This window comes from Zea mays, chromosome 4 (genome assembly GCF_902167145.1).
Source record: "Zea mays cultivar B73 chromosome 4, Zm-B73-REFERENCE-NAM-5.0, whole genome shotgun sequence".
In the NCBI taxonomy this organism is placed as follows: domain Eukaryota; kingdom Viridiplantae; phylum Streptophyta; class Magnoliopsida; order Poales; family Poaceae; genus Zea; species Zea mays.
This window is the reverse complement of record NC_050099.1, coordinates 14,572,475-14,597,700: the sequence shown is the minus strand read 5'-3', so window position 1 is coordinate 14,597,700 and position 25,226 is coordinate 14,572,475. Positions and strand designations below refer to the sequence as shown.

Below are 25,226 nucleotides of genomic sequence, written 5' to 3'. Positions count from 1 at the left end.
ATCACTTGGAAAAATAAGGTTACCAAACTAACCATTGTGTATTATTAATTTCTTTTTTTTACAAAAAACCATCAAAATGCAATTAATGTCACGCCGCATGCCTTCGCTGCCACGATGCCATGGGACGTCGGGACGAGCGTTCCTCCGATCCTCATCATCGCTCTCTCGTTAATACCACCCCCACCCCCACCCCCACCCCGGGGGGAGAATATATCTAGTGCACATAGAAGATTGGTGCACATGGTGCACATAATAAATCATCACCACTCATTTTAGATCTAACGTCCTTAGTTGTTTGGTATATTTTGCTAAAGACACCCTCCAACATGGTGATGTGTAGTGGTGGAAGGTGTTATTTGTAATTGGAATAATCAACTAGAGACGTTAGATCTAAAATGAGTGGTGGTAATTTAATATGTGCACCATGTGCACCAGATATGTCCTCAAATAAAGCCCCGTCTAAGACAAGCGCGTTGCTGGTCAATTTGACTGGCTGCTCAGCATCAACCGATCGAGTCAAAAGCGAGGGACCTTGGCAACCAAGGCAGCGTCGTCATCATCACACATCCGCGCGCAAGCTGGTGGAGCAAAAGCCAAACAGACTCTCCGGACCTCCTTGGACGAAGCTTCAAGCTATCCTCCTCCGTGCGACCGGGATTCCCGTACTCCCCTGCAGTCCGGCGGTCCGAGCAACAAAAGCGCCCCGGCCCATCACGCAACTCGCAGCAGCGGCTCCTATAAATACAGCAGCTACCACTCGGACTCAAGACTCAGACACAGCAGCAGCCAGCAGGAACACAGAGATCATATCATCGGCCGGGGCAGCACGTTCACGTTGACCGCCAGAGCTCAAACACAACAGCCGTCAGCCAGAAATCATCAGGAGGTGGTGACCGCTGAGGAGAGTTCATTCAGGCCGTGCAAGAGCTGAGGGAAAAATAAAACATCGATCCATCCTTCCCATCGGTCGGCCAATCATGATTCTGGGCTTGGGAGGATGCTGCGGCGCTGCGGCCGTCGCCGCCGCCGTATCGGCTTCTGCCGTCGGTAAGGAATCAGGAGGTCATCTAGAAGCTGACAAGCGGCAGCAGAAGCAGGGGGCAGGTGAGGAGAAGATGAACAAGGGAGGCGACCAGGGAGCAGCAGCAGCGGGCGGCAAGGAGAGGAGCAAGAGAAGGGATCATCACAAGGCTCCCCCGATCGTTGTGCATCAGTTCCCCTTCCACTCTCGCCCCGGCTTGCTCTGAATTCCTCTACTTCTCTTGGTGTGAGTGTGTGTGAGTAGTCTGTGATCCTGTAATTATTCAGGTTCTCGTGTGTCGTCCATTGAGATATACTTATATACTATATAAGAAACAATCCATTTCCCAACACCATTTGCAGCAAAACATCGTACTCTGCTCTAGTCACAACGGAAGCCAAAATGTGTTCTTCACTACTTGTGTATACCTCGCTCATCGGTGCTCGGGGCTCCATTTCTGAATACTGTGACATGTGGCTGGGATTTTCTGAAAAGTTCTTGATGCGCAGTATGTATTTCGACCAAAAGAGTATCTTTCGGCCCGCCCAGATTGCCGGTTGTACAGTTCTCCCTGCCTCCCAATATCTGTTGGGCTCAATAGCGATCTGCAAACATAAAAAAAAAACAGAACAAATCATTTCAAAGTGCGTACGCCTTAGGTACCGTTTGGTTCACATATTGATAACGTAATGGATAACCGATAACGTTAAATCATATTTGTTAAAGTTCAACCGTAATCGGATACCACACTAAAAATGGATATACCAGCCTATTCAAACTTGTTACCGTAGATATTCGAGTGTAAATTATTAACAGTACCATTTATGTTACATTTCGTGAACCAAACGACATCTTAGATTATTGTATTCTATGTCCTGGCACAATCTATTGATCAGCCCATATTATAGATGTCCAAATGGGTGGGCCGTGTTGGCTCGGCTCGAGCACGGCTAGGTCCGGCACGGATTAGGACCGTGTCGGCCCGGCCCGGATTAGCTAGCGGGTCGTGTCGTGCCAGCCCACGGGTCCCAAGCAAGACCCAGGCACGACCCATTAGGTTAATAATCATGTCGAGCCGGTTCATGGTCCGACGGGCCTAACGGGACCATAACAATATATGACGTTTAAATGATAAAATATCTTAAAAGTATGCATTTTTTAGTGTTTTAACCATATTTATGAGCTCTAAACATTTATTTACACCCACATGACTAATAAAAACACATGTTTCTTGTGTTTTATACTCTATATTCAAGTATAATATATGTATTTATACAAAAAAATAGAGAAAAAATAAAACGGGCCGTGTCGGGTCTAGCCCGACGTGCCTCGCCTTCGGCCAAGGCACGACCAGGTGACCGGGCCAGGCCGGTACGGGCCCGGTTCACTATGTGTCATACCGGGTTCGTGTCGGGACAAACCCGTGCCGGGTTTTGGGCCGCCCGGCAAGCCCGGCCCGTTTGGACATCTCTAGCCCATATAACTATATTTCTCTACTCCTTTAAAACACCGGTTTCATACATCGTAGGTCGCGTGGGAAGCGCATAGGTCTGTTCCTCTTCCTTGTTCCTTGCCTACCAATGAGCTGTTACACCATAAATAGACAATTATAACCCAGATAGGCCATGAGAAACAATCCAAGTCCAACATGACAGGAAGCCACAAACAGTGCAACACTCTTACATAAAAAAAGAGACGAGCTACGGAGCGAGCTATAAAAAAGAGACGAGCTCCTTTTCAACTCATACCTTTCTTGGTCTTTTGACTAATATGAAGTGTAATATTTATTATTATTAGTTTAATATATAATGTGTGGACCAAATGTTCACTTTATATTAAATTTATTTTATGAGTATCAAATTGATTGTGTGCCGTCACAACGCACGGGTACAGTGCTAGTTCTAACATATGCAACACTCATGTCGCTCTACGTGCTAGGGTTTTCATTCCTCGACTCAGTATCTAACCACCTTCTCTCTCCCAGTCCTCCTCTCCCTAACGTCACCACCGCTTGGTCACCTTTAGGTTGTCGGCACCCACCAGTGGCGTAGCTAGGATTTTTTCATGAGGTATGCCATAATAAAATTTTCAGAAATAATTTATTATAATCTATAATAAATTAGTATATAAATTTGAATATAAAGATAAAAATAGCATATGAAACTATAGTTTTAACATTTAAGTCTATAATGCATATATTATAATGCAAATTAATATGAAATGGTCCAAACATCAAGCACAAAATATACTAATGAACTTCATATTTACATAATTAAAAGATTCAATCACTGTATTTTATAAGTAAATTGATAGAGCACAATATCAAAATCATTTCACTACTAATGAACTTTAATTAGATTTACATAATTAAAATTGCAAAGATAAAAAATAGGGTTTACTAAAAAAATTAACCTCTCCGTTGTTGCGGCCTGTGGGCCGATGCTCGGGCTTGGCCGCCTCGGCCGGAGAACTGAGACGGTGGGACGCGGGAGCAGGTGGTCAGGTGAAGTCTACGGCTCCACACACGCTCCTTCTGCCTTCTGCGGTGGCGGTGCCGCGGCACAAGGCGGTGGTCTGTGGCATGTGGGACGGCAGGCGAGCGAGAGCAGGAGCCGAAACGACATGCGTGGATGCGTGTTGACTGTTTCTTTTTTGTTTTGGTGTTGGGCGCGTTGGATTGGTGGTCCGGTGGGCCGGCCCATAGGGTATGTCGTGGCCCACCCGGACCACCCTGCAGCTACGCCAGTGGCACCCACCCAACCTCACTGTCGACTGAGCAGACACCATGGTCGGCACGCATCTAACCTCCTCCTTCTCTCCTCCCCCTTGCCTCTCTCACCGCTGGGTGGTTGTAGCAACCGTCGCGCCCACTATTCTGTCATCGTTGCAGCCATGCATGGGCCCACTGACCTCTCAACGCGATACAAGGCCACCACCCTCCCTGCCAGTCACAGGCGTTACCGCGACCGCCTTCTCGAGCGTTATCGTCATCACCTAAACGGGCACCGTCCGTCGTACTGAGAGTCGCTGCAACCTACATGTGTGCCCCTCTCCTCGCCCCTACCTCACCCGGCCCACCACCCCTCAATGGCTAGGGCCTAGACGCCCCTAGTCCGGCTACATTGTCCTGGACACCATCGGCTAGGACCCGGTCGTGGTGGCTTCTGAACAAGGGCTGGCTAGCCTAGGTACCATTGGCTAGGGCTACACCTGTTTAAACGTCGAGTCGGATCAGGTTTGGGTCGCGTCAAGGTCGGGTCGTGGGTCATTTAGCATGGCGCGTACCCGACCCATGCTAGTGTCGGGTTGGGTTGGCCCGTGCCTCCCTGTTTGATGTGTCGAGTCGGGTTTTTTCGGGTTGGGTTAGGTTTTTTGGCTTTAAGTCGGGGTTTTTCGGGTTGGGTCGGGTTTTGGGTCAAAAATCATGGCCCGTACCCAGCCTGTGAATTATTGTGGGTAACAAAATACAGCTCGTACCCGCCCATTGTATTGGTCGTGTCGGGTTTTTTTCGGGCGGGTCGGATCGGTTTGGTCGGGTCAGATGGCCCATGATCAGGACTAGCTAGGGCCCGGGCGTGGTGGCTCCCAACCAAGCATCGGCTAGCCTGGGTACCATTGGCTAGGGCCCGGGTGTGGCGGCTCTTGGCTAAGGGTTGGTTGGCCTAGGCCTGCCTCTTTCTACTATTGTCTCAGGTGTCCTCCTTGGGCCCTCTCAGCCCTTCGTGCCTCCACTAGGTGTTGCCCTCCAGACATACACTTATATTGTGGCATCTCATCACTCTACCTTGGCGACAACCCTCACAACTGCTAAGGCAACTGTGCTGCTACACTGGGAGCGTGAACGTGTCGCTGCCCTCGCATGGGAACTTGAATGCATCGTGGTGGATGCCCTCACTCGCTAGCTAGCCAATGTTGAGTGTTGTCTCCTTGGCTCTCCCAACCTTGAGCCTCCCGTGGAGCCCTTTGTCGCCGACCCTCCCTTAGCACATGAGGTCGCTGTTGTTCCAACCTTCATGTCCAAGCGATGGGTGTTTAGAACATCCGCTCTCTAGTCTCTATCCTCCTCGACTTAGCTTCCACTACCTACGTTCGTTGGTGTGACCTCATCCTCCTCACACTGCAGTGCTATGCCTTGGACGACCATGTTCTCACCGACGTGGTGTCCCTCACCATCAGATCCTGGTGGTGGACGGATAGTATGGTCCTCTTATGGATCCTCGGAACGTCGAGCTATAGAACATCATTCGTGAGTGTAGTTGCACACCCGTTAGACCTAGGTTGCCATTAAGTGCTCCTTGGCAATCATAAGGCTAATGCGCTCCAACTCGACGTCGCCTTCCGGACCTTCGTCTAGAGGGACCTCTCAGTACTGTCCCTAGATGAAAGCCTTGTTGCCCCGATTGGGCCAGCCTGGTGCTGGCTAGGCCAGGCTACTACGCGTTGGCCACCTAATCCAAGAAATAAAATAGGCTAGATCGTATATATGTACACCACAAACACGTCATAAAAAGCTTAAGAGATTTTATTTATTGCCTTAACGTCGTTCATTAATAGGGGTTGTAGTTGGTGGAATGATGTTGTTCATCATCACCATCTTACTCTCTAGTTTATATTGTTTGTTTGTTTGTGAAATAGAATAAATTATTCACCATATTTCTCATAAGCTAATAACTAAAATTAGAACAAGAACATCTCATTTCAAAGAAGCTAATTTCTCATAAACTAATAGTTTATAAACTAATAATTAATACTAGCACAGAGAACAAATAATAAACTAATAATCAATGCTAGATAGTACGAAAAATAAGGCCACATTATTCCTCACAAGCTAATAATAATATAATATGAGTATGAGCACTAAGATTACATTATTTCTCACAAGCTATTAATTAATACTAGTATAAAAATATGGTCATTTCAAAGCACGTGCACTAAGATTACATATCTCTCTCGGATGCTCTCCGTCGTATCCACTATTGATATTCCAATTGAAACGTTGTAGACGTCTTTCCCTCTAGTACACGGTGGCAGCCACACCACAAACGTGGTTGGTGTGATCTTGCAAGATACAACCCCTCTAGTATAACTATATCAAGACATGCATGTGTCGATGGATAAAATGGTTTGTCCAAGCACCAAGGTGTTTGAGGTGTTTATTCCTCATTTCTCCCAACTAGGCGTTACCTAGAGCAAACACTAATAAATGCGGTCTAACTAATGTAAGCACTTCACAAAAGCACCTACGCTAATCACCGAGTGATTCTTTAAGCACTTGGGTGTTTGGAGATAAACGATTGGAGTCTCAACTCACACACTTGTGAAATGGTCGGTTGGTCTGGGGTCATATTTATAGCCCTTAAAGACAAAATGAAAATGGTATACATTTTTGTGCATCACTAGATATGTCAGGTGTGCCACTCGACACATCTGGTGCCTTTCACGTCAGCTAGCCATTGTGAGCTAGTTGTTGCCGGCTGTTGATCCTCTGGGTATTCGGTGTGCCACTTGTGCGACATAGGTCATGTCCGATGAGTTATACCTAGCTCTAGTTGTATTTGTAACCCTTATTAAGTGCTGTATCCGGTGCAGGATTTGATGTGTTGTAGACGCCCATGTACGTGTTGCAGGGCTTATTGGGTACCTTGCCCGATGTGCCATCTGGTGCACATGTCCAATGTACTCTACCTTTAGCCCAATTGTTAGCACATGCACTATACATATCTGATGTCCTATCCGGTGCACCACCAGGCACGTCTGGTACTCCACTGTACAACATGTTTCTTCGTGTCTTCCTGTTTCTTAGCTTGGGCTTTCGTCTTGTATCTTGGACTCTTGCATGATCTTGATAGGTCTTCAATAAGTCTTCTAATGTTTTTATTTGCGGTGTTGATCTCCATGATCACCTAGTTGCCTTCATACAAGTTCACGTACATTCTTTGAACTATAAACATAAACACTAGAAAACACATTAGTTCAAATGCTTATGTTGATCATCAAACACCAACATCCATTATTTAAATGGGTCAAATTCCATTATCCTTATAGGCGTGTTAGTCCAACATTATCGGGTGATGCGAACTATAATCATCATCAAAGTTGAGATGAGATCTTTTGCTCCCATTGATGGAGTCATCGTCATCATGCCACGTGCACCATTTAAGCTGATGGCAAAGAGCACGCCACATGTGCTCTAGCTTAAAGTCGATTCCGTCGGGTTTATATGAAAGCTCTCGTTTGCTGCTTAGAGGAGCATAGCATCATCTGCTCTACTCGACCAAGCCATATACAAGTGGTTATAGATGTTATCGAAGAGGGTAACCTTAAGGTTTCTTGTCGACCACCAATCCTTTAGCTACTTGGGGGTACATGGCAACGAGGTTCTATAGTGAAGTTATACGTATTGGTTATTTGTCCCTAGAAGGTCGATCCCTTCTTGCCATTGTCCTTAATGGGGGGTCCATGCAGTGTAGTTGCCACACATGGACCTATAAATTTCTTAACTAGAAAGATTATTGTCGACCTAAAAATTTGTGTTAAAGTATAGTCCCTTCATCATTAGAATTGAGTAGCATGAGAGTATGTGGAGTGGTTTGAGGCCGCATAGATGTGGCTATTTAGGGATACTATCATGTCTATATGAGTATGAAATAAAGGATAGTCACCATATGAGAGAGGAGCACCAAATGGGGGAGCGTACAATAGGATCCATGAGGAGCACCATATGGATACACAAACATGTATGAAGGAGGGTATGTATAAGCGAAAGGTTGAGCATGATGAGTGTCAGTGGTAAGAGGTTTAGTGGTAGGAGGTGGAGCGTCAACAATAGGATTTTTATTGTTAAGAGGATGAGCATATGAAAGGGAAATGTGCCCTTGGGCCATTGCTATAAGTATTTTGGTAATTAGATGTCCAACACATATTAAGTGAGTTCTTATATGCCAAATGAGTGAGAAGTGTGAAATCAAGAACAAGGTATGTTTCTAGACTAGTGAATTGTTTTTGAATACTAACATGGTTATCTAAGTCCTAGAAACAGTGCCAAGAAAAGAAGATTTGAATTGGAGAAGAGTTGGCTAAGTACAGCCAACACCAGCTCGACCCTGGCACACCGAATTGTCCGGTGGTGCACCGGACAGTGTCCGGTGCCCCAGGTTGGTCAAACGTGAATTGGCTGCTCTCGGGAAAAGAGAAAGGCGACGCGGCTATAATTCACCAGACTGTTCGGTGGTGCACCTGACTGTTCTGTGAGTTTGTGGCAGAACCGCCCGAATTATTCCAGCTTAAGTGCCTAAGTCACGCCTCAGGGGCCGTAACACACTTAAATCGGAATAACCCGTCAGTCCCTCAGATCTAGTCTGATGAAGCCACTTAACCAGGATCAAATTCCACAATCTCACTCGAAGGTGAGTCACAGAAGAAATACAATAAAACAGGAAACCTCAAATTAAGTACTGAGTTATTACATAAATCGGAGTTTCCGAGTAGCAAATAAAGTTCATAAATTAAAGTGCAGCGGATAATCGATGTCGTCGGTAGTGAGGAAATGGGCAAGGCCTAGCCCACTACTCCTCATGCTCCTCTCCTGCCGGAGCAACATCCCACTCGACCATCCAACCCGGTGGCAGGGTGGTAGGCCAAGTCACACCATCAACCAAATCCTGCATGGTACCTGCAAAAATGGTGCCACAAGCAAGGCTGAGTATACTAATACTCAGCTAGACTTAACCGGTGTGAGGAGTCTACTCCTCTACCTCTAGACTATGCAGCTGTTTGGCTGAGGGGTTTGGTTTGCCAAAGCACTAGTTGTTTCTAAAATCAATTTTTAGCTTTTCAAATTCTACCATCATTAACTTAGCTAGATTTGCTCCTTCTAAGCATACATGGTAACAATCAATTAGTTCAATCAACAAGTTATCTCATATAATCCACATTTCACTTCTTACTCGATGCAGTACAAGGAATCAAGCAGTCTCATTAGCTGCGAGAAGCAGACGATTCGAATCGAGTTTTAACCTTGCAAGGTAAACCTAAACACACGTCAAGTCAGGGTACTCTGACCCCACACAAGACAACCGTCCCCCTCGATTCCCCGTTCGCGTCCAGGCCTCACCGCCTTGGCATACAATGCTCCACTGACCCCGGCTGCCGCCGTGCAGTGACCGCACTTGTACCCACCATAGCTAGCATGGGAGACCCAGTCTCAGGCCGCATGAGGGATAAAGTCCGCGCCCGGCTTCACTCAGGTACTAGGTTTACCGGTTACCATTTTTCCCGGCATGTGCTTAGTACGTTCAAAAGCTTGACTCAGGTATCCACACATTAATCCTTAATTCATTTTTCCCGTCTCATGGACAAGGCATCCTCCCTGGATCCAAGTCCATAGACCAACATAAATCACGTTATCAAGATGAATACAATCAATTCCTGACCTCGCGCGAGTGCTAGAAAAATCACTCGACTTCTATCGAGATCCTGATTAGCAAGCAGCTACTCGACCTAGCATACTAGTATTCATCTCAAAAAGGAATCCTAAGTTCATGCAACTAGAGGTTTCAAGCAACTCCTACACTTAAGTGCACATTGCAATCCTACAAGCATTAAGTGTAGTGAAGTAGCATATAATAACATGGTTATGCATAAAACCGGGGCTTGCCTTCAATTGCTGGGGCTGCGGGGAGATCCTCGATAGCAGCCTCTGAAGCCTGCTCCTGGTCCTCCTCTTGGACAGGTCCTTGCTCGGGGATGAGCACGTACTCTCCGTCGGCAAGATTACAATCTAATGAATGCAATGCGTAAGATATATGCATGATATGATATGTGCTTTTAGAAATTACAACTTTAAAGGTGTATGGTCTTTTGAGTTTAAACAAGTTAACTTTACTTATGTAAAACCCTTGGGTGGTATACTTGGTAAATTGGGTCAAACTTAGTTAAGGTAAGGGGTAGGTTTATTTTTTTTGGGTTCCACTGAATTATTTTGAAGTCTTAGTGATAAATGATAAGTACTCAAGTTAGACTTATTGAGGTGGGGTTTATTTCTTCTTTCCTTTTCTTTTATTCTTTTAATGTTTTGGAGTAGGTTTGAACTACAAGTTGCTTTTCTAAAATTCCAAAAATTCTGCAAAACTTACAGTGGCTTGTTACTGGTGTATGATTCTCTGCCTCAAAATTTGGGGGTCAGGAAGTGAATGGTTTTCTCTGGTCAAAATTACCAAATTTTAGGGCAGAAGGGGTACTTTGAACTACAACTATTATTTAACAGTGGGTAATTCTTTAAAACTCATTTTTGCTGGCTTTTAGGTGTTATAACATGACTTGATACAAATTTCTAATCATTAATACCTTTTAATTATTTTCCTATGGTTTTCTCAAGTTTCTAGCCAAATGGGTGCTTTCTACTACCACTATGTTTGAAAAACATCAAACAACAGAGTTCTTATTTTTCTTAGTTGGTATTTTGTGCAAGAGCAATCATTCTGAAGTTTGGCTTCTTTTTGCTTAAGGGAAGGGGTGGTTTGCATTATTTGAATTAAGTGGTCTTTCTCTTTAATCACTAGCAAAAGGTATGAGTTTACTTCTTCTTCATGGGTTTGCATTTTTCTCTGGTGGATTGTCTCATCATGGACTTAGCTAATTTTTGGTTGCCCATTACCACATTATTTGGGGTTGTTCATGATTTAGTTGGAAAACGTCTTATTATCACTTTGCATTTAATTTCCTTACTTAAAGAGTTGGGCTGGGGTGCTCTGTAATTTTGTAGTGGGGCTCTGGTGGTTATAGGTTCACTGGATTTTTATTAACCCCTTTGGTTATAGTTTTGCAATTCTAATAATTGATTTTCAGTCTATATAAGGCTAAACAAATCATCTTAATTTAAAATTGGTCCAAATTAATGATCTCTGTATTTTTCCTAGGTTCTCTGTTGCATAAGTAAACTAGGAAAAATATTATTAATCACTGTTCATTAATTTCTAAGGCCTTTCTGATTTTCTCTAAGTTTTGGACAAAATAGCTTTAAATGAATAACTACATCATATTTTCCAATGCTGGTGTTCCTACTATTTTTAAACAGTGTCTAAATAAGGTATAAACATCTACAAATTTTCTTAAGCTCAGCACAAAAGAAAAACTAATTTTCCTTAATTAAACAAGGTTTAGGGGTTTCTGTTTTTAATTTTAAACTCTAAAATTTAGAACAGAAAGCATATGGTTCACTATTTTTAAATGACAGATGACAATATTCCAGAGCTAGCAAAATTGGTTTGACAACTTTTTATTAAGATTTCATCAAGTTATGGATTTTCTAAGTTCTCTGGTCATTTTAAAAAGAATAACAGAATTGATTAAGTGGAAATCCACTTTGCACTGGGGTCCCTGGCGGTTTTCTAAGTTTCCTTCGCGAATCAGTCCTTAGGTTACTATTCACATGAGTCGCTGACATTACAGAAAACCCCTCGGGTTCTACAGAACCTAACCCGAGGTCCTTCTTCTACCTTAAACAGTAGCCGCGGCGAAGAAAAGGGCGGAGGGGCTTACCGGCGGCGAGACTGTTCCGGTGAAGTGGTCGAGGGTGAAGAGGAGGTCGCGGGGATCACAACGGTGTGCGGAACGCCGTCGGAGATGGCCGGAGTCGGTCGGTCCACGTGCGCAGGCGGGGATGCTCGTCGGCGGCGAGGAGACCGGCCTGGTCACGGCGAGATAGTTCAATCAAATAGGTCAGGGAGGTCCACGGGATGCCAGAGAAGACATGAGCGAAAGGAATTGGGCGGAGACTCACTGGATAGCTCGGTCCACGCGCGGCGGCGGAAGACCGAAGTCCGGTGAGGTCGATCTCGGGCCTCCGGTGAAGTCCGGTCGGGTCCGAGGGCTTGGCAAGCTTCACGGGCTACTGGCGGAGCTAGCCGAAGCACTGGCTTGCCCGGAAGATGGCTGGGGTGGGCTGGCCACGGTGGCCGAAGCTCTGGCGGCAATGGCTGGCGGAATTAAGCTCGCCGGAGCTAAGGGGAAGTGGCTGGCCGGTGAGGGTGAGTGCGGGGCGAAGTGGGGCGCGCCTGGGAAGGCTTTATAGGTGCGGCGCGGTGCACGGGCGGTCGTGGACCGGCGAGTGCGCGCGGGCGTGCACTGGGAAGGCACGGTGCGCGAACGGGCGTGAACCGGGGGTGTCAGCCGCGGTCGAACACGTGTTCCCGTTGCCTCTGCCCCTGTTCAAGCGCCGATTGGGAGCAAATCTTCGCGAATTTGGGCAAGATCACTGCAAGGGATTTGTTCACCAGACCAAGCTTTGTCTTTTGTGTATGGACGACGTGCGGTTTTAGGCTAGGGACAGGGAGTTGTAGCGTCACCAAGGTGCCAGTGTCAGAATGCCTGGTCCTGAGGTTGAGCTGCGCCAAAACCGTGTCAAAAGGATTTGGTTTGAGTTCAAACTTTCCCAGAATGTGTTCAAGGTAATTTGGCACGACTTTGATATTTGGATCTTCTGGCTTTGAGTTTGGAAAAGCAGAGAACACAGATGATCTTTGAGAAGAGGTCTGAAATTCAGAAATTCAGAAATCTGAATTTCTCTAAGGGTTCATTGATCAAGGGCTGATTTGGGGATTTATTTGAGTTATTTTGGCTAAGCCTTCTCAATCTTTCTTGTTGCTTAACAAATATACTTTAACTTATATAATTGGCTCAACTCAAAATTTTAAACTTTTCATCCTCTTTTCACATCTTCTTGAATTTTGTTCATGGGGTTTACTTAGGGTTTTGAATTAGGGTTGCACATTCTTTTCTTTCAAAAGTCTCAATTGTTTTGATCATGACACTTTTAAGTATATACTTGGTGAATTCTTCCTCACTTAAATTGTTTTGATGTTCATGCTTACTTTGGTTCACATAAAATAATGGTTCTTGGTTTGGCTTTTTAAGAGAAACCCTAGGTGACACTGGGGTGTCACAGCCTTCCCCCCTTAAAGGAATCTCGTCCCGAGATTCGGGCCAGAGTCCTCCCGGGGTGAAGCGAAGGGTGAGACTGATAGGAAAAAGGATTTTGATTGTTATTATTAGGGCAAAATTGCTCTTCGAATGTCATTCTCTTTGCAACTTCAGAAGGAAGTCCTTTTAAGTTTTACTTTATATTTACTTCATTCTGAATTAAGATCATATTTTTGGAAATTAGATCCGAAAGGCAGGAGGAGGGGTTGGGGGTGATTACGTACCAGCTTCCTTAGGTAGGCAATCGGGGAAGTTGGATCTTAAGAATTTCTCGGTTTCCCAAGTAGCTTCCTCCTCTGAGTGATTACTCCATTGGACCTTGAACATCTTGATTGATTTAGCCCGAGTTGATCTTTCCTTGCAATCCAGAATCTTGGAGGGGTACTCTTGGTACGAGAGATCTGGCTCTATCTCCAATTCTGGCTCTGCTATGATCTCAGTCGGCAACCGAACACACTTCTTTAGCTGAGATACATGGAATACACTGTGAATGGCAGACATCTTTGAAGGTAACTTCTGCTTGTATGCCACGGGTCCACATGCTTCGATGATCTCATAAGGTCCAATGTAACGAGGGGCTAGCTTGCCTTTGATCCCAAACCTCTGCACTCCCTTGGTGGGTGATACCTTGAGGTATACGAAACTTTCCACCTCGAACTAGAGAGGTTTCCTTCTTCTATCATGATAGCTCTTCTGCCTGGCCTGAGCAGCTTCTAGATTCTTCCTGATTAGCTTGACCTTCCTTTCGGCTTCGGTTACTAAATCAGGTCCAAAAACTTCTCTTTCACCAGGTTGAGACCAATTGAGTGGCGTCCTGCACCTTCTTCCATAGAGAGCTTCAAAAGGTGCCATCTTTAGGCTGGATTGATAACTATTGTTATAAGCAAACTCTGCCAAGGAGAGGTGCTTATCCCAGTTCTTGCCACAATCGATCACACAAGCTCTCAGCATATCTTCCAGAATCTGGTTTACCCTTTCCGTCTGACCATCAGTCTGTGGGTGGTAAGCTGAACTCCTGATTAGCTTGGTTCCCAAAGACTCTTGCAATTGTTCCCAAAATCTGGCAACAAATTGGGCTCCTCGGTCAGAAACAATGGTCCGAGGTAATCCATGCAAACACACGATCCGGTCAATATACAATTCTGCATACTTCTAAGCCTTATCAGTGGTGTGCACAGGAAGAAAATGTGCTACTTTCGTCAATCGGTCCACAATAACCCAAATCGAATCATGATGACGAGAGGTGTTGGGCAGACCCACAATGAAATCCATGCTGATGTCGTCCCACTTCCACGAAGGTACGGACAGTGGTTGCAAAGCTCCAGCGGACTTCAAGTGGCTTGCCTTAATCCTCTGACAGGTGTCACACTCTGATACATACTGGGCTATCTCCCTCTTCATTCTGGTCCACCAGTACAAGGGCTTCAAATCATGGTACATCTTGGTGCTTCCCGGATGCATAGAGAATTTGGAGAGATGAGCCTCATCCAAAATTTTCCTCTTGAGATCCTGGTCCTTAGGAATTACCAATCTGCTTTTGAACCATAACACACCTTTCTCATCCTGGCGGAAACAATTATACTTCTCAACCTTCTGATGAAGATTCTTCTTGATAATCTGCACTCCCTTGTCATTGAGCTGGGCCATGATAATCTGGTCTTGCAAAGCTGGCTCAACAGCCATTTGAGACAAAGAACCAGAAGGAATCACTTCAATTTGCATCTTGCTCAACTCATCACACAAGGTGTTAACACGAGAATCCATCAGAATACAATTGCATTGCAACTTCCGACTCAAGGCATCTGCTACTACATTAGCCTTCCCTGGGTGATAATGTACCTCCAGGTCATAATCCTTGATCAGCTCTAGCCATCTTCTCTGCCTCATGTTGAGATCAGCCTGAGTAAAAATGTACTTAAGGCTCTTATGATCAGTGAAGATGTTGTAGTGGGTTCCCATTAGATAGTGCCTCCACATCTTCAATGCATGAACCACTGCTGCTAACTCAAGGTCATGAGTGGGATAATTCTGCTCATGAGGCCTGAGTGCTCTTGAGGCATAAGCAATGACTCGGTTGTCTTGCATCAAGACACAACCTAGCCCGGTGCCAGAGGCATCACAATATACATCAAAAGGCTTGCTGCTGTCGGGTTGCGCCAATACTGGTGTTGTGGTCAGATGCTGCCTTAATGCATGGAAGGCATCTTCGCACTTCTGACTCCACACAAATTTGACTTCTTTCTTCAGCAACTCAGTAATAGGCTTCGCAATTCGAGAGAAGTCCGGAATAAATCTTCGGTAATAACCAGCCAATCCCAGAAAACTCCGAATCTGGCGAACAGTCGTTGGTGGCCTCCAGTTCATCACCTCTTGCACTTTGTCAGGATCAACAGCTATCCCAGCCTGAGAGATAGTGTGACCCAAGAATTTGATTTCCTTTAGCCAAAAATCACACTTGGATAGCTTGGCATAAAGGTGGTGCTCTCGCAGACGTTGAAGCACTACATGCAAATGCCCGGCATGTTCTTCTTCGTTCTTCGAGTACACCAGAATATCATCGATGAAAACCACCACGAACTTGTCCAATTCCGGCATAAAAACAGAATTCATCAGATACATGAAATATGCTGGTGCATTTGTCAGCCCGAATGACATCACCAAGAATTCATATAGCCCATATCTGGTTGAGAATGCCGTCTTCGGAATATCACTTGCTCGTATTTTGATCTGATGGTAGCCAGAGAGAAGGTCTATCTTGGAAAACACCTTGGCTCCGACCAACTGGTCAAAGAGAACATCAATACGAGGCAAAGGATACTTGTTCTTGATAGTTACCGCATTAAGAGGGCGGTAATCTATACACAGCCTCAAGCTTTCATCCTTCTTCTTCACAAACAGTGCTGGACATCCCCAAGGCGAAGTGCTTGGACGAATGAATCCCTTATCCAGCAACTCTTGCAACTGCTTCTTCAACTCTGCCAACTCAGCGGGTGGCATTCGGTAGGGCCTCTTGGAAATTGGGGCCGTTCCCAGTTGCAACTTGATGGCGAATTCAATATCCCGGTCCGGTGGCATTCCCGACAATTCATCAGGAAAGACATCTGCATACTCACAGACCACTGGGATCTCCTTCAGGGGTATCTCCGTCATAGAGAAAGCACATGACTGAGAAGAACCCTGACTGGGCAGAATCAAAGTGAAATTCCCGCAGAAAGGAGAATTAACTTGCACGGTACGACTGGCTACATCAAGCACAACTTGGTGCAAGGTCATCCAATTTGCTCCTAGAATAATGCCCACATTTTCCAATCCCAACACAAGAAGAGTGGTTTTGATAATGTGGCTTCCCAGTTGAATAGGCACACTTTGGTTTAATTGATTAGTTGCAATTTTACCCCCAGGTGTGACTATCACGAATGACCCTTTTGAGTGAGAGAATGGCAGTTTGCAATTAGCACTGAACTTTTGGCTAATGAAACTATGAGATGCACCAGAATCAAACAGAATTAAAGCAGGTTGATTATAAACTGAAAAGGTACCGGTCATGATAGGAGCTCCTTCTGGCACTTCCTCTAGAGCAGTGAAGTTGAGCTTCCCTTGCCTGACTTGCACCTTCTGCTTTCTTCCCTTGTCTTGATTTGATGCTGGCATCTGCCTCTGCTGGTTCCTGGGACAATTCTTGGCATAGTGGCCCACATTGCCACAAGTGAAACACTTGTTCCCATTGCCCTGGCGGAACTGCTGCTGCTGAGGTGGCCTGATCACCCATCTGCCTGCCTGCTGCTGAAAACCCCTGCTCTGATTGTGAGAAACAATCCGGAACCTCTGAGCCTGAGCGGATGGTGCTGCCATTGGTGCCTTTCTCTTCTTCTCTGCCCGGTGAGCAACAATGCAATCCTCCTGAGAGATGGCCATGTTGACCAACTCATTGAAGCTATCAGCCCGGACAGTGTTGAGTCGTTCCCGCAGCTTGGTATTGAGACCCCTGCGGAAGCGATCCCTCTTCTTTTCATCAGAATCAGCATGATACCCTGCATACTGGCATAAGTTGTTGAAGGCTTGCGCATACTGCAGTACCGTGCGGGTTCCTTGATTGAGGGCCAGGAATTCATTCAACTTCCGATCAAGAATGCCAGCTGGAATGTGGTGTCCTCTGAAGGCAGTCTTGAATTCCTCCCAAGATACTTCATGATCAGCGGGGAGCATAGCATGGAAGTGGTCCCACCAAGTCCGAGCAGGGCCACGAAGCTGCTGTGCGGCGAAGCGAGCCTTGGCCTCATCAGGGCAGTCTCCCGTGAGGAGGGGAAACTTGGACTCGACGACGCGAAGCCGCACGTCGGCGTCCAACGGATCCTCTGCCTTGGTGAACAAGGGCGGCTGCGTGCTCAGAAACTCCTGGTATGTTGCCATAGCCGGAGGTCGCTGATGCTGGCCTCCACCATGATGATGTTGGTGGGGCTGGCGCTGCAAGAGCTGTCGCAGAATCTCATTCTGCTGGGCCATCAGCTCCTGCACTGTGGGAGCTGGGGGAGGTGGCGGGGGAGCTTGCTCATTCTGCCCGCGACGCTGCCTAGCTGCCATCTGAAAACAGAGATTGTCGCCATTGTTATCCCAACTCACATTTCCGAACGACAAGATATCATCTCATATGGAAGGAAAATGCCATAATCATAATATTAGGTTCGAAATGAAGATAACATGGTGACAAGGATCCCATAGATATCAAAAGTTTACAGGGTTACATTAATCAGGGGAAGGTACCCACAAGCCTAGTCCAAAATGTGATACTACTAAGCTCGCATAGGTTTCTATCCGCCTAAAAACGTCGAAGCGACTGCTTAACCCTGAGCGGTGGAAGCGACACTGGATACGGGTGAAGGAGGCATCGCGGAGGTAGTCCCATTGGCACCAGGGGCTGGTCCTAGCTCCTCGGGAGCCTCTTCTCCCTCGCTTCCTGCTTCATTGGCCTCCATCTCCAGGTGGTGCATGTCCAAGTGGTCATTTGCTTCCTCGAGTTCCCTCTGCACGTCGTGAAGCTGGTTTTCCAAGACATCAATAGTGTTGTCTCGGATCTCCACTTGCTGCTCCAGGGTAGTGATACGCTGGCTTAGCCTCGCCACCTATAGATCCTTCTCCACCAACTCTGTGGACAGGTCGACCACAAAATCTTCCCGACTGTCGAGGGTGAGCTTGGCAGCCTGAGCGGTGTTAGCAAGAAGTGTCATAGCATCGCTCTGAAGGGCCTGAAGGCGGTACAGCGCACTCAAGCACTGAACAGTGACCCTCCCAACCAAGTCAGGATACATTGACCACACATCCTTCACATGGCTCACGCGGTTACACCACATGGGATCATCCTTCTTCTCAGCAGGGAAGAGTCCCAAGGGGTGCATCACCATCTCCAGGGGATGGTAGCCACAAAAAGTCGTCAGAGTCTTCATGGCTGCTGCCTCAACGGTGTCGTCCGTCCTGAGTCCAATCGTCTCAGAGTCAAGAGAACGCCAACCCGGCTGAAGGGGATGAGCCTCCAAAGTTAGCCAGACCCGACAACGAGGTACCCGATGCTCCTCCTACAACTGCACTGTGTATAAAGGGGGCGTAGGGTAACCGGCGGAGTTAAGCACTTCCCACAAGATGGAAGGAAAGCCATCGTGAGAAAGGAAGTCAGAACTGAAACGAGAGTCTCCTCCACTGGCGGGGGTGGGTGAATTCATCTGCGGAAGGGAATCAAAGATAAAGATTATGGTGGAAGGAAAAAGAAAAAGAGAGCCCGGATGGTTTTAAGGAAAAAGGGTTAGCTCAAATTTTAATTCCTCTTGGTGTTTTGTAATGCATGCATGCTGTAAGAAACGTTGCCTCTCACAAGAAAATAGGGTGCCTTTTTAGGGCATCCTTAAAAATATAAGTATTGGCCCACAGGGCCTAATTAATTAGCCACCTATTTCTCCCTCTACGCCTAAGGCCTTTCGTCCTAGGTCTAGCGATCTAGTCCTGACGATCCGTAGTAGTTTCTAGGCAAGTTTTAGATTTTGAAAATTGGTATTCATGGTTTATTGTCCTTCTCTGTGGTGGAATTTGCTCCGATACCAGCTGTGGTAGAACCGCCCGAATTATTCCAGCTTAAGTGCCTAAGTCACGCCTCAGGGGCCGTAACACACTTAAATCGGAATAACCCGTCAGTCCCTCAGATCTAGTCTAATGAAGCCACTTAACCAGGATCAAATTCCACAATCTCACTCGAAGGTGAGTCACAGAAGAAATACAATAAAACAGGAAACCTCAAATTAAGTACTGAGTTATTACATAAATCGGAGTTTCCGAGTAGCAAATAAAGTTCATAAATTAAAGTGCAGCGGATAATCGATGTCGTCGGTAGTGAGGAAATGGGCAAGGCCTAGCCCACTACTCCTCATGCTCCTCTCCTGCCGGAGCAACATCCCACTCGACCGTCCAACCCAGTGGCAGGGTGGTAGGCCAAGTCACACCATCAACCAAATCCTGCATGGTACCTGCAAAAATGGTGCCACAAGCAAGGCTGAGTATACTAATACTCAGCTAGACTTAACCGGTGTGAGGAGTCTACTCCTCTACCTCTAGACTATGCAGCTGTTTGGCTGAGGGGTTTGGTTTGCCAAAGCACTAGCTGTTTCTAAAATCAATTTTTAGCTTTTCAAATTCTACCATCATTAACTTAGCTAGATTTGCTCCTTCTAAGCATACATGGTAACAATCAATTAGTTCAATCAACAAGTTATCTCATATAATCCACATTTCACTTCTTACTCGATGCAGTACAAGGAATCAAGCAGTCTCATTAGCTGCGAGAAGCAGACGATTCGAATCGAGTTTTAACCTTGCAAGGTAAACCTAAACACACGTCAAGTCAGGGTACTCTGACCCCACACAAGACAACCGTCCCCCTCGATTCCCCGTTCGCGTCCAGGCCTCACCGCCTTGGCATACAATGCTCCACTGACCCCGGCTGCCGCCGTGCAGTGACCACACTTGTACCCACCATAGCTAGCATGGGAGACCCAGTCTCAGGCCGCATGAGGGATAAAGTCCACGCCCGGCTTCACTCAGGTACTAGGTTTACCGGTTACCATTTTTCCCGGCATGTGCTTAGTACGTTCAAAAGCTTGACTCAGGTATCCACACATTAATCCTTAATTCATTTTTCCCGTCTCATGGACAAGGCATCCTCCCTGGATCCAAGTCCATAGACCAACATAAATCCCGTTATCAAGATGAATACAATCAATTCCTGACCTCGCGCGAGTGCTAGAAAAATCACTCGACTTCTACCGAGATCCTGATTAGCAAGCAGCTACTCGACCTAGCATACTAGTATTCATCTCAAAAAGGAATCCTAAGTTCATGCAGCTAGAGGTTTCAAGCAACTCCTACACTTAAGTGCACATTGCAATCCTACAAGCATTAAGTGTAGTGAAGTAGCATATAATAACATGGTTATGCATAAAACCGGGGCTTGCCTTCAATTGCTGGGGCTGCGGGGAGATCCTTGATAGCAGCCTCTGAAGCCTGCTCCTGGTCCTCCTCTTGGACAGGTCCTTGCTCGGGGATGAGCACGTACTCTCCGTCGGCAAGATTACAATCTAATGAATGCAATGCGTAAGATATATGCATGATATGATATGTGCTTTTAGAAATTACAACTTTAAAGGTGTATGGTCTTTTGAGTTTAAACAAGTTAACTTTACTTATGTAAAACCCTTGGGTGGTATACTTGGTAAATTGGGTCAAACTTAGTTAAGGTAAGGGGTAGGTTTATTTTTTATTTTTTATTTTTTTTTGGGTTCCACTGAATTCTTTTTAAGTCTTAGTGATAAATGATAAGTACTCAAGTTAGACTTATTGAGGTGGGGTTTATTTCTTCTTTCCTTTTCTTTTATTCTTTTAATGTTTTGGAGTAGGTTTGAACTACAAGTTGCTTTTCTAAAATTCCAAACATTCTGCAAAAATTACAATGGCTTGTTACTGGTGTATGATTCTCTGCCTCAAAATTTGGGGGTCAGGAAGTGAATGGTTTTCTCTGGTCAAAATTACCAAATTTAGGGCAGAAGGGGTACTTTGAACTACAACTATTATTTAACAGTGGGTAATTCTTTAAAACTCATTTTTGCTGGCTTTTAGGTGTTATAACATGACTTGATACAAATTTCTAATCATTAATACCTTTTAATTATTTTCCTATGGTTTTCTCAAGTTTCTAGCCAAATGGGTGCTTTCTACTACCACTATGTTTGAAAAACATCAAACAACATAGTTCTTATTTTTCTTAGTTGGTATTTTGTGCAAGAGCAATCATTCTGAAGTTTGGCTTCTTTTTGCTTAAGGGAAGGGGTGGTTTGCATTATTTGAATTAAGTGGTCTTTCTCTTTAATCACTAGCAAAAGGTATGAGTTTACTTCTTCTTCATGGGTTTGCATTTTTCTCTGGTGGATTGTCTCATCATGGACTTAGCTAATTTTTGATTGCCCATTATCACATTATTTGGGGTTGTTCATGATTTAGTTGGAAAATGTCTTATTATCACTTTGCATTTAATTTCCTTACTTAAAGAGTTGGGCTGGGGTGCTCTGTAATTTTGTAGTGGGGCTCTGGTGGTTATAAGTTCACTGGATTTTTATTAACCCCTTTGGTTATAGTTTTGCAATTCTAATAATTGATTTTCAGTCTATATAAGGCTAAACAAATCATCTTAATTTAAAATTGGTCCAAATTAATGGTCTCTGTATTTTTCCTAGGTTCTCTGTTGCATAAGTAAACTAGGAAAAATATTATTAATCACTGTTCATTAATTTCTAAGGCCTTTCTGATTTTCTCTAAGTTTTGGACAAAATAGCTTTAAATGAATAACTACATCATATTTTCCAATGCTGGTGTTCCTACTATTTTTAAACAGTGTCTAAATAAGGTATAAACATCTACAAATTTTCTTAAGCTCAGCACAAAAGAAAAACTAATTTTCCTTAATTAAACAAGGTTTAGGGGTTTCTGTTTTTAATTTTAAACTCTAAAATTTAGAACAGAAAGCATAGGGTTCACTATTTTTAAATGACAGATGACAATATTCCAGAGCTAGCAAAATTGGTTTGACAACTTTTTATTAAGATTTCATCAAGTTATGGATTTTCTAAGTTCTCTGGTCATTTTAAAAAGAATAACAGAATTGATTAAGTGGAAATCCACTTTGCACTGGGGTCCCTGGCGGTTTTCTAAGTTTCCTTCGCGAATCAGTCCTTAGGTTACTATTCACATGAGTCTCTGACATTACAGAAAACCCCTCGGGTTCTACAGAACCTAACCCGAGGTTCTTCTTCTACCTTAAACAGTAGCCGCGGCGAAGAAAAGGGCGGAGGGGCTTACCAGCGGCGAGACTGTTCCGGTGAAGTGGTCGAGGGTGAAGGGGAGGTCGCGGGGATCACAACGGTGTGCGGAACGCCGTCGGAGATGGCCGGAGTCGGTCGGTCCACGTGCGCAGGCGGGGATGCTCGTCGGCGGTGAGGAGACCGGCCTGGTCACGGCGAGATAGTTCAATCAAATAGGTCAGGGAGGTCCACGGGATGCCAGAGAAGACATGAGCGAAAGGAATTGGGCGGAGACTCACTGGATAGCTCGGTCCACGCGCGGCGGCGGAAGACCGAAGTCCGGTGAGGTCGATCTCGGGCCTCCGGTGAAGTCCGGTCGGGTCCGAGGGCTTGGCAAGCTTCACGGGCTACTGGCGGAGCTAGCCGAAGCACTGGCTTGCCCGGAAGATGGCTGTGGTGGGCTGGCCACGGTGGCCGAAGCTCTGGCGGCAATGGCGGGCGGAATTAAGCTCGCCGGAGCTAAGGGGAAGTGGCTGGCCGGTGAGGGTGAGTGCGGGGCGAAGTGGGGCGCGCCTGGGAAGGCTTTATAGGCGCGGCGCGGTGCACGGGCGGTCGTGGACCGGCGAGTGCGCGCGGGCGTGCACTGGGAAGGCGCGGTGCGCGAACGAGCGTGAACCGGGGGTGTCAGCCGCGGTCGAACACGTGTTCCCGTTGCCTCTGCCCCTGTTTAAGCGCCGATTGGGAGCAAATCTTCGCGAATTTGGGCAAGATCACTGCAAGGGATTTGTTCACCAGACCAAGCTTTGTCTTTTGTGTATGGACGACGTGCGGTTTTAGGCTAGGGACAGGGAGTTGTAGCGTCACCAAGGTGCCAGTGTCAGAATGCCTGGTCCCGAGGTTGAGCTGCGCCAAAACCGTGTCAAAAGGATTTGGTTTGAGTTCAAACTTTCCTAGAATGTGTTCAAGGTAATTTGGCACGACTTTGATATTTGGATCTTCTGGCTTTGAGTTTGGAAAAGCAGAGAACACAGATGATCTTTGAGAAGAGGTCTGAAATTCAGAAATTCAGAAATCTGAATTTCTCTAAGGGTTCATTGATCAAGGGCTGATTTGGGGATTTATTTGAGTTATTTTGGCTAAGCCTTCTCAATCTTTCTTGTTGCTTAACAAATATACTTTAACATATATAATTGGCTCAACTCAAAATTTTAAACTTTTCATCCTCTTTTCACATCTTCTTGAATTTTGTTCATGGGGTTTACTTAGGGTTTTGAATTAGGGTTGCACATTCTTTTCTTTCAAAAGTCTCAATTGTTTTGATCATGACACTTTTAAGTATATACTTGGTGAATTCTTCCTCACTTAAATTGTTTTGATGTTCGTGCTTACTTTGGTTCACATAAAATAATGGTTCTTGGTTTGGCTTTTTAAGAGAAACCCTAGGTGACACTGGGGTGTCACAGAGTCAACGGCGAAAGCAGCCAACGGTCGTCCGCGCAATCAACGCGTGACACGTGGCCCGCACCAACGGTCGGTTGGGCACACCGGACAGTGTCCGGTGGGCCAACCGGGCCCGAGGCCCAACGGTCGGCTGCGCCCAATATGGAAGGAGATCGCGCACCGGACTGCTACAGTGGCTGTCCGGTGGTGCACCGGACGGTCCGGTGCACCACTTGACTGAAGGCAAGAATTGCCTACCAAATTGATGTCCAACGGCTCCTAGCTGCCATGGGGCTATAAAAGGGACCCCTAGGCGCATGGAGCAGTACACCAAGCATTCTCTAAGCATACTAAGACATCCAGACTCCGCCTCCACGCATTTGATTCGTCGTGTTAGTGATTTGAGCTCTGTTCAAGTTGTGAACTCCCTATGCTGTGCTTTGAGCTCAAGTCTTGGCTTGTGTGCGTGTGTGTGCTGCGGATTGAATCCTGTGTGTGTTGTTTCCCTCCCTTACTCTTGTGCTTCTTGTGATCAAAACTTTGTAAGGGCGAGAGGCTCCAACTTGTGGAGATTCCTCGCAAACGGGAAAAGATCTCAAAGGAAAGACTGTGGTATTCAAGTTGACCATCGGATCACTTGAAAGGGGTTGAGTGCAACCCTCGTCCATTGGGACGCCACAACGTGGAAGTAGGCAAGTGATAATTGGCCGAACCACGGGATAAAAATCACGTGTCTCTTGTGTTGCTTCTCTCTGTGATTGCTTGTGTTCACAAGAGCTCGCTACATAAACTTGATTAACTCGCACTAACATCTTTATAATCAAGTTTGTGGCTATTTAGTGTTTGATTTTATAGGATCACCTATTCACCCCCCTCTAGGTGCTCTCAATTGGTATCAGAGCCGTACTCTTCATCTAAGGGACTAACCGCCCGAAGAGATGGATCCTAAGGGAAAGGGGATGGTGGTCAACGACAAGGAAAAGGAGTCCATCTTCAACGAGCCAAGAGACGACAAGCCCACTGACTCAGGCTTGAGTCACAAGAAGAAGGACGGGAAGAAGAAGAGGCGCATCAAGAAGATCATCTACTACGACAGTGATGCCTCCTCTTCTTCACCAAGAGACAACGACGACGACGATTCTTCGTCGATAAAGAAAACGGTCAATCAGAACTACTCTTTTGATTATTCTCGCATGCCATACAATTCAAATGCGTATTTACTATCAATTCCCCTTGGAAAACCTCCACACTTTGATGGAGAGGACTATTCATTTTGGAGTCATAAAATGCGTAGTCATCTATTTTCTCTCCATCCTAGCATTTGGGAAATTGTAGAGAATGGGATGCATTTTGATAGTACTGACAACCCTATGATCATAAATGAACAAATTCATAAAAATGCCCAAGCCACTACTGTTTTGCTAGCATCTCTTTGCAGGGATAAATACAATAAG

The 25,226-nt window shown here is 45.7% G+C and overlaps 1 protein-coding gene and 1 pseudogene across 1 annotated transcript; both read left to right on the top strand.

Moving 5' to 3' along the window:
- The first annotated feature begins 666 nt into the window (after window positions 1–666).
- Window positions 667–1,373, top strand: LOC100275892 (uncharacterized). Its single transcript, XM_008666186.3, has one exon. It carries the CDS (start codon window positions 978–980, stop codon window positions 1,245–1,247), a length of 270 nt encoding a protein of 89 aa, XP_008664408.1. The 5' UTR covers window positions 667–977; the 3' UTR covers window positions 1,248–1,373.
- A 1,392-nt stretch (window positions 1,374–2,765) lies between these two features.
- LOC111591471 (uncharacterized) lies at window positions 2,766–2,993 on the top strand (annotated as a pseudogene).
- The last annotated feature ends 22,233 nt before the right edge of the window (window positions 2,994–25,226 follow it).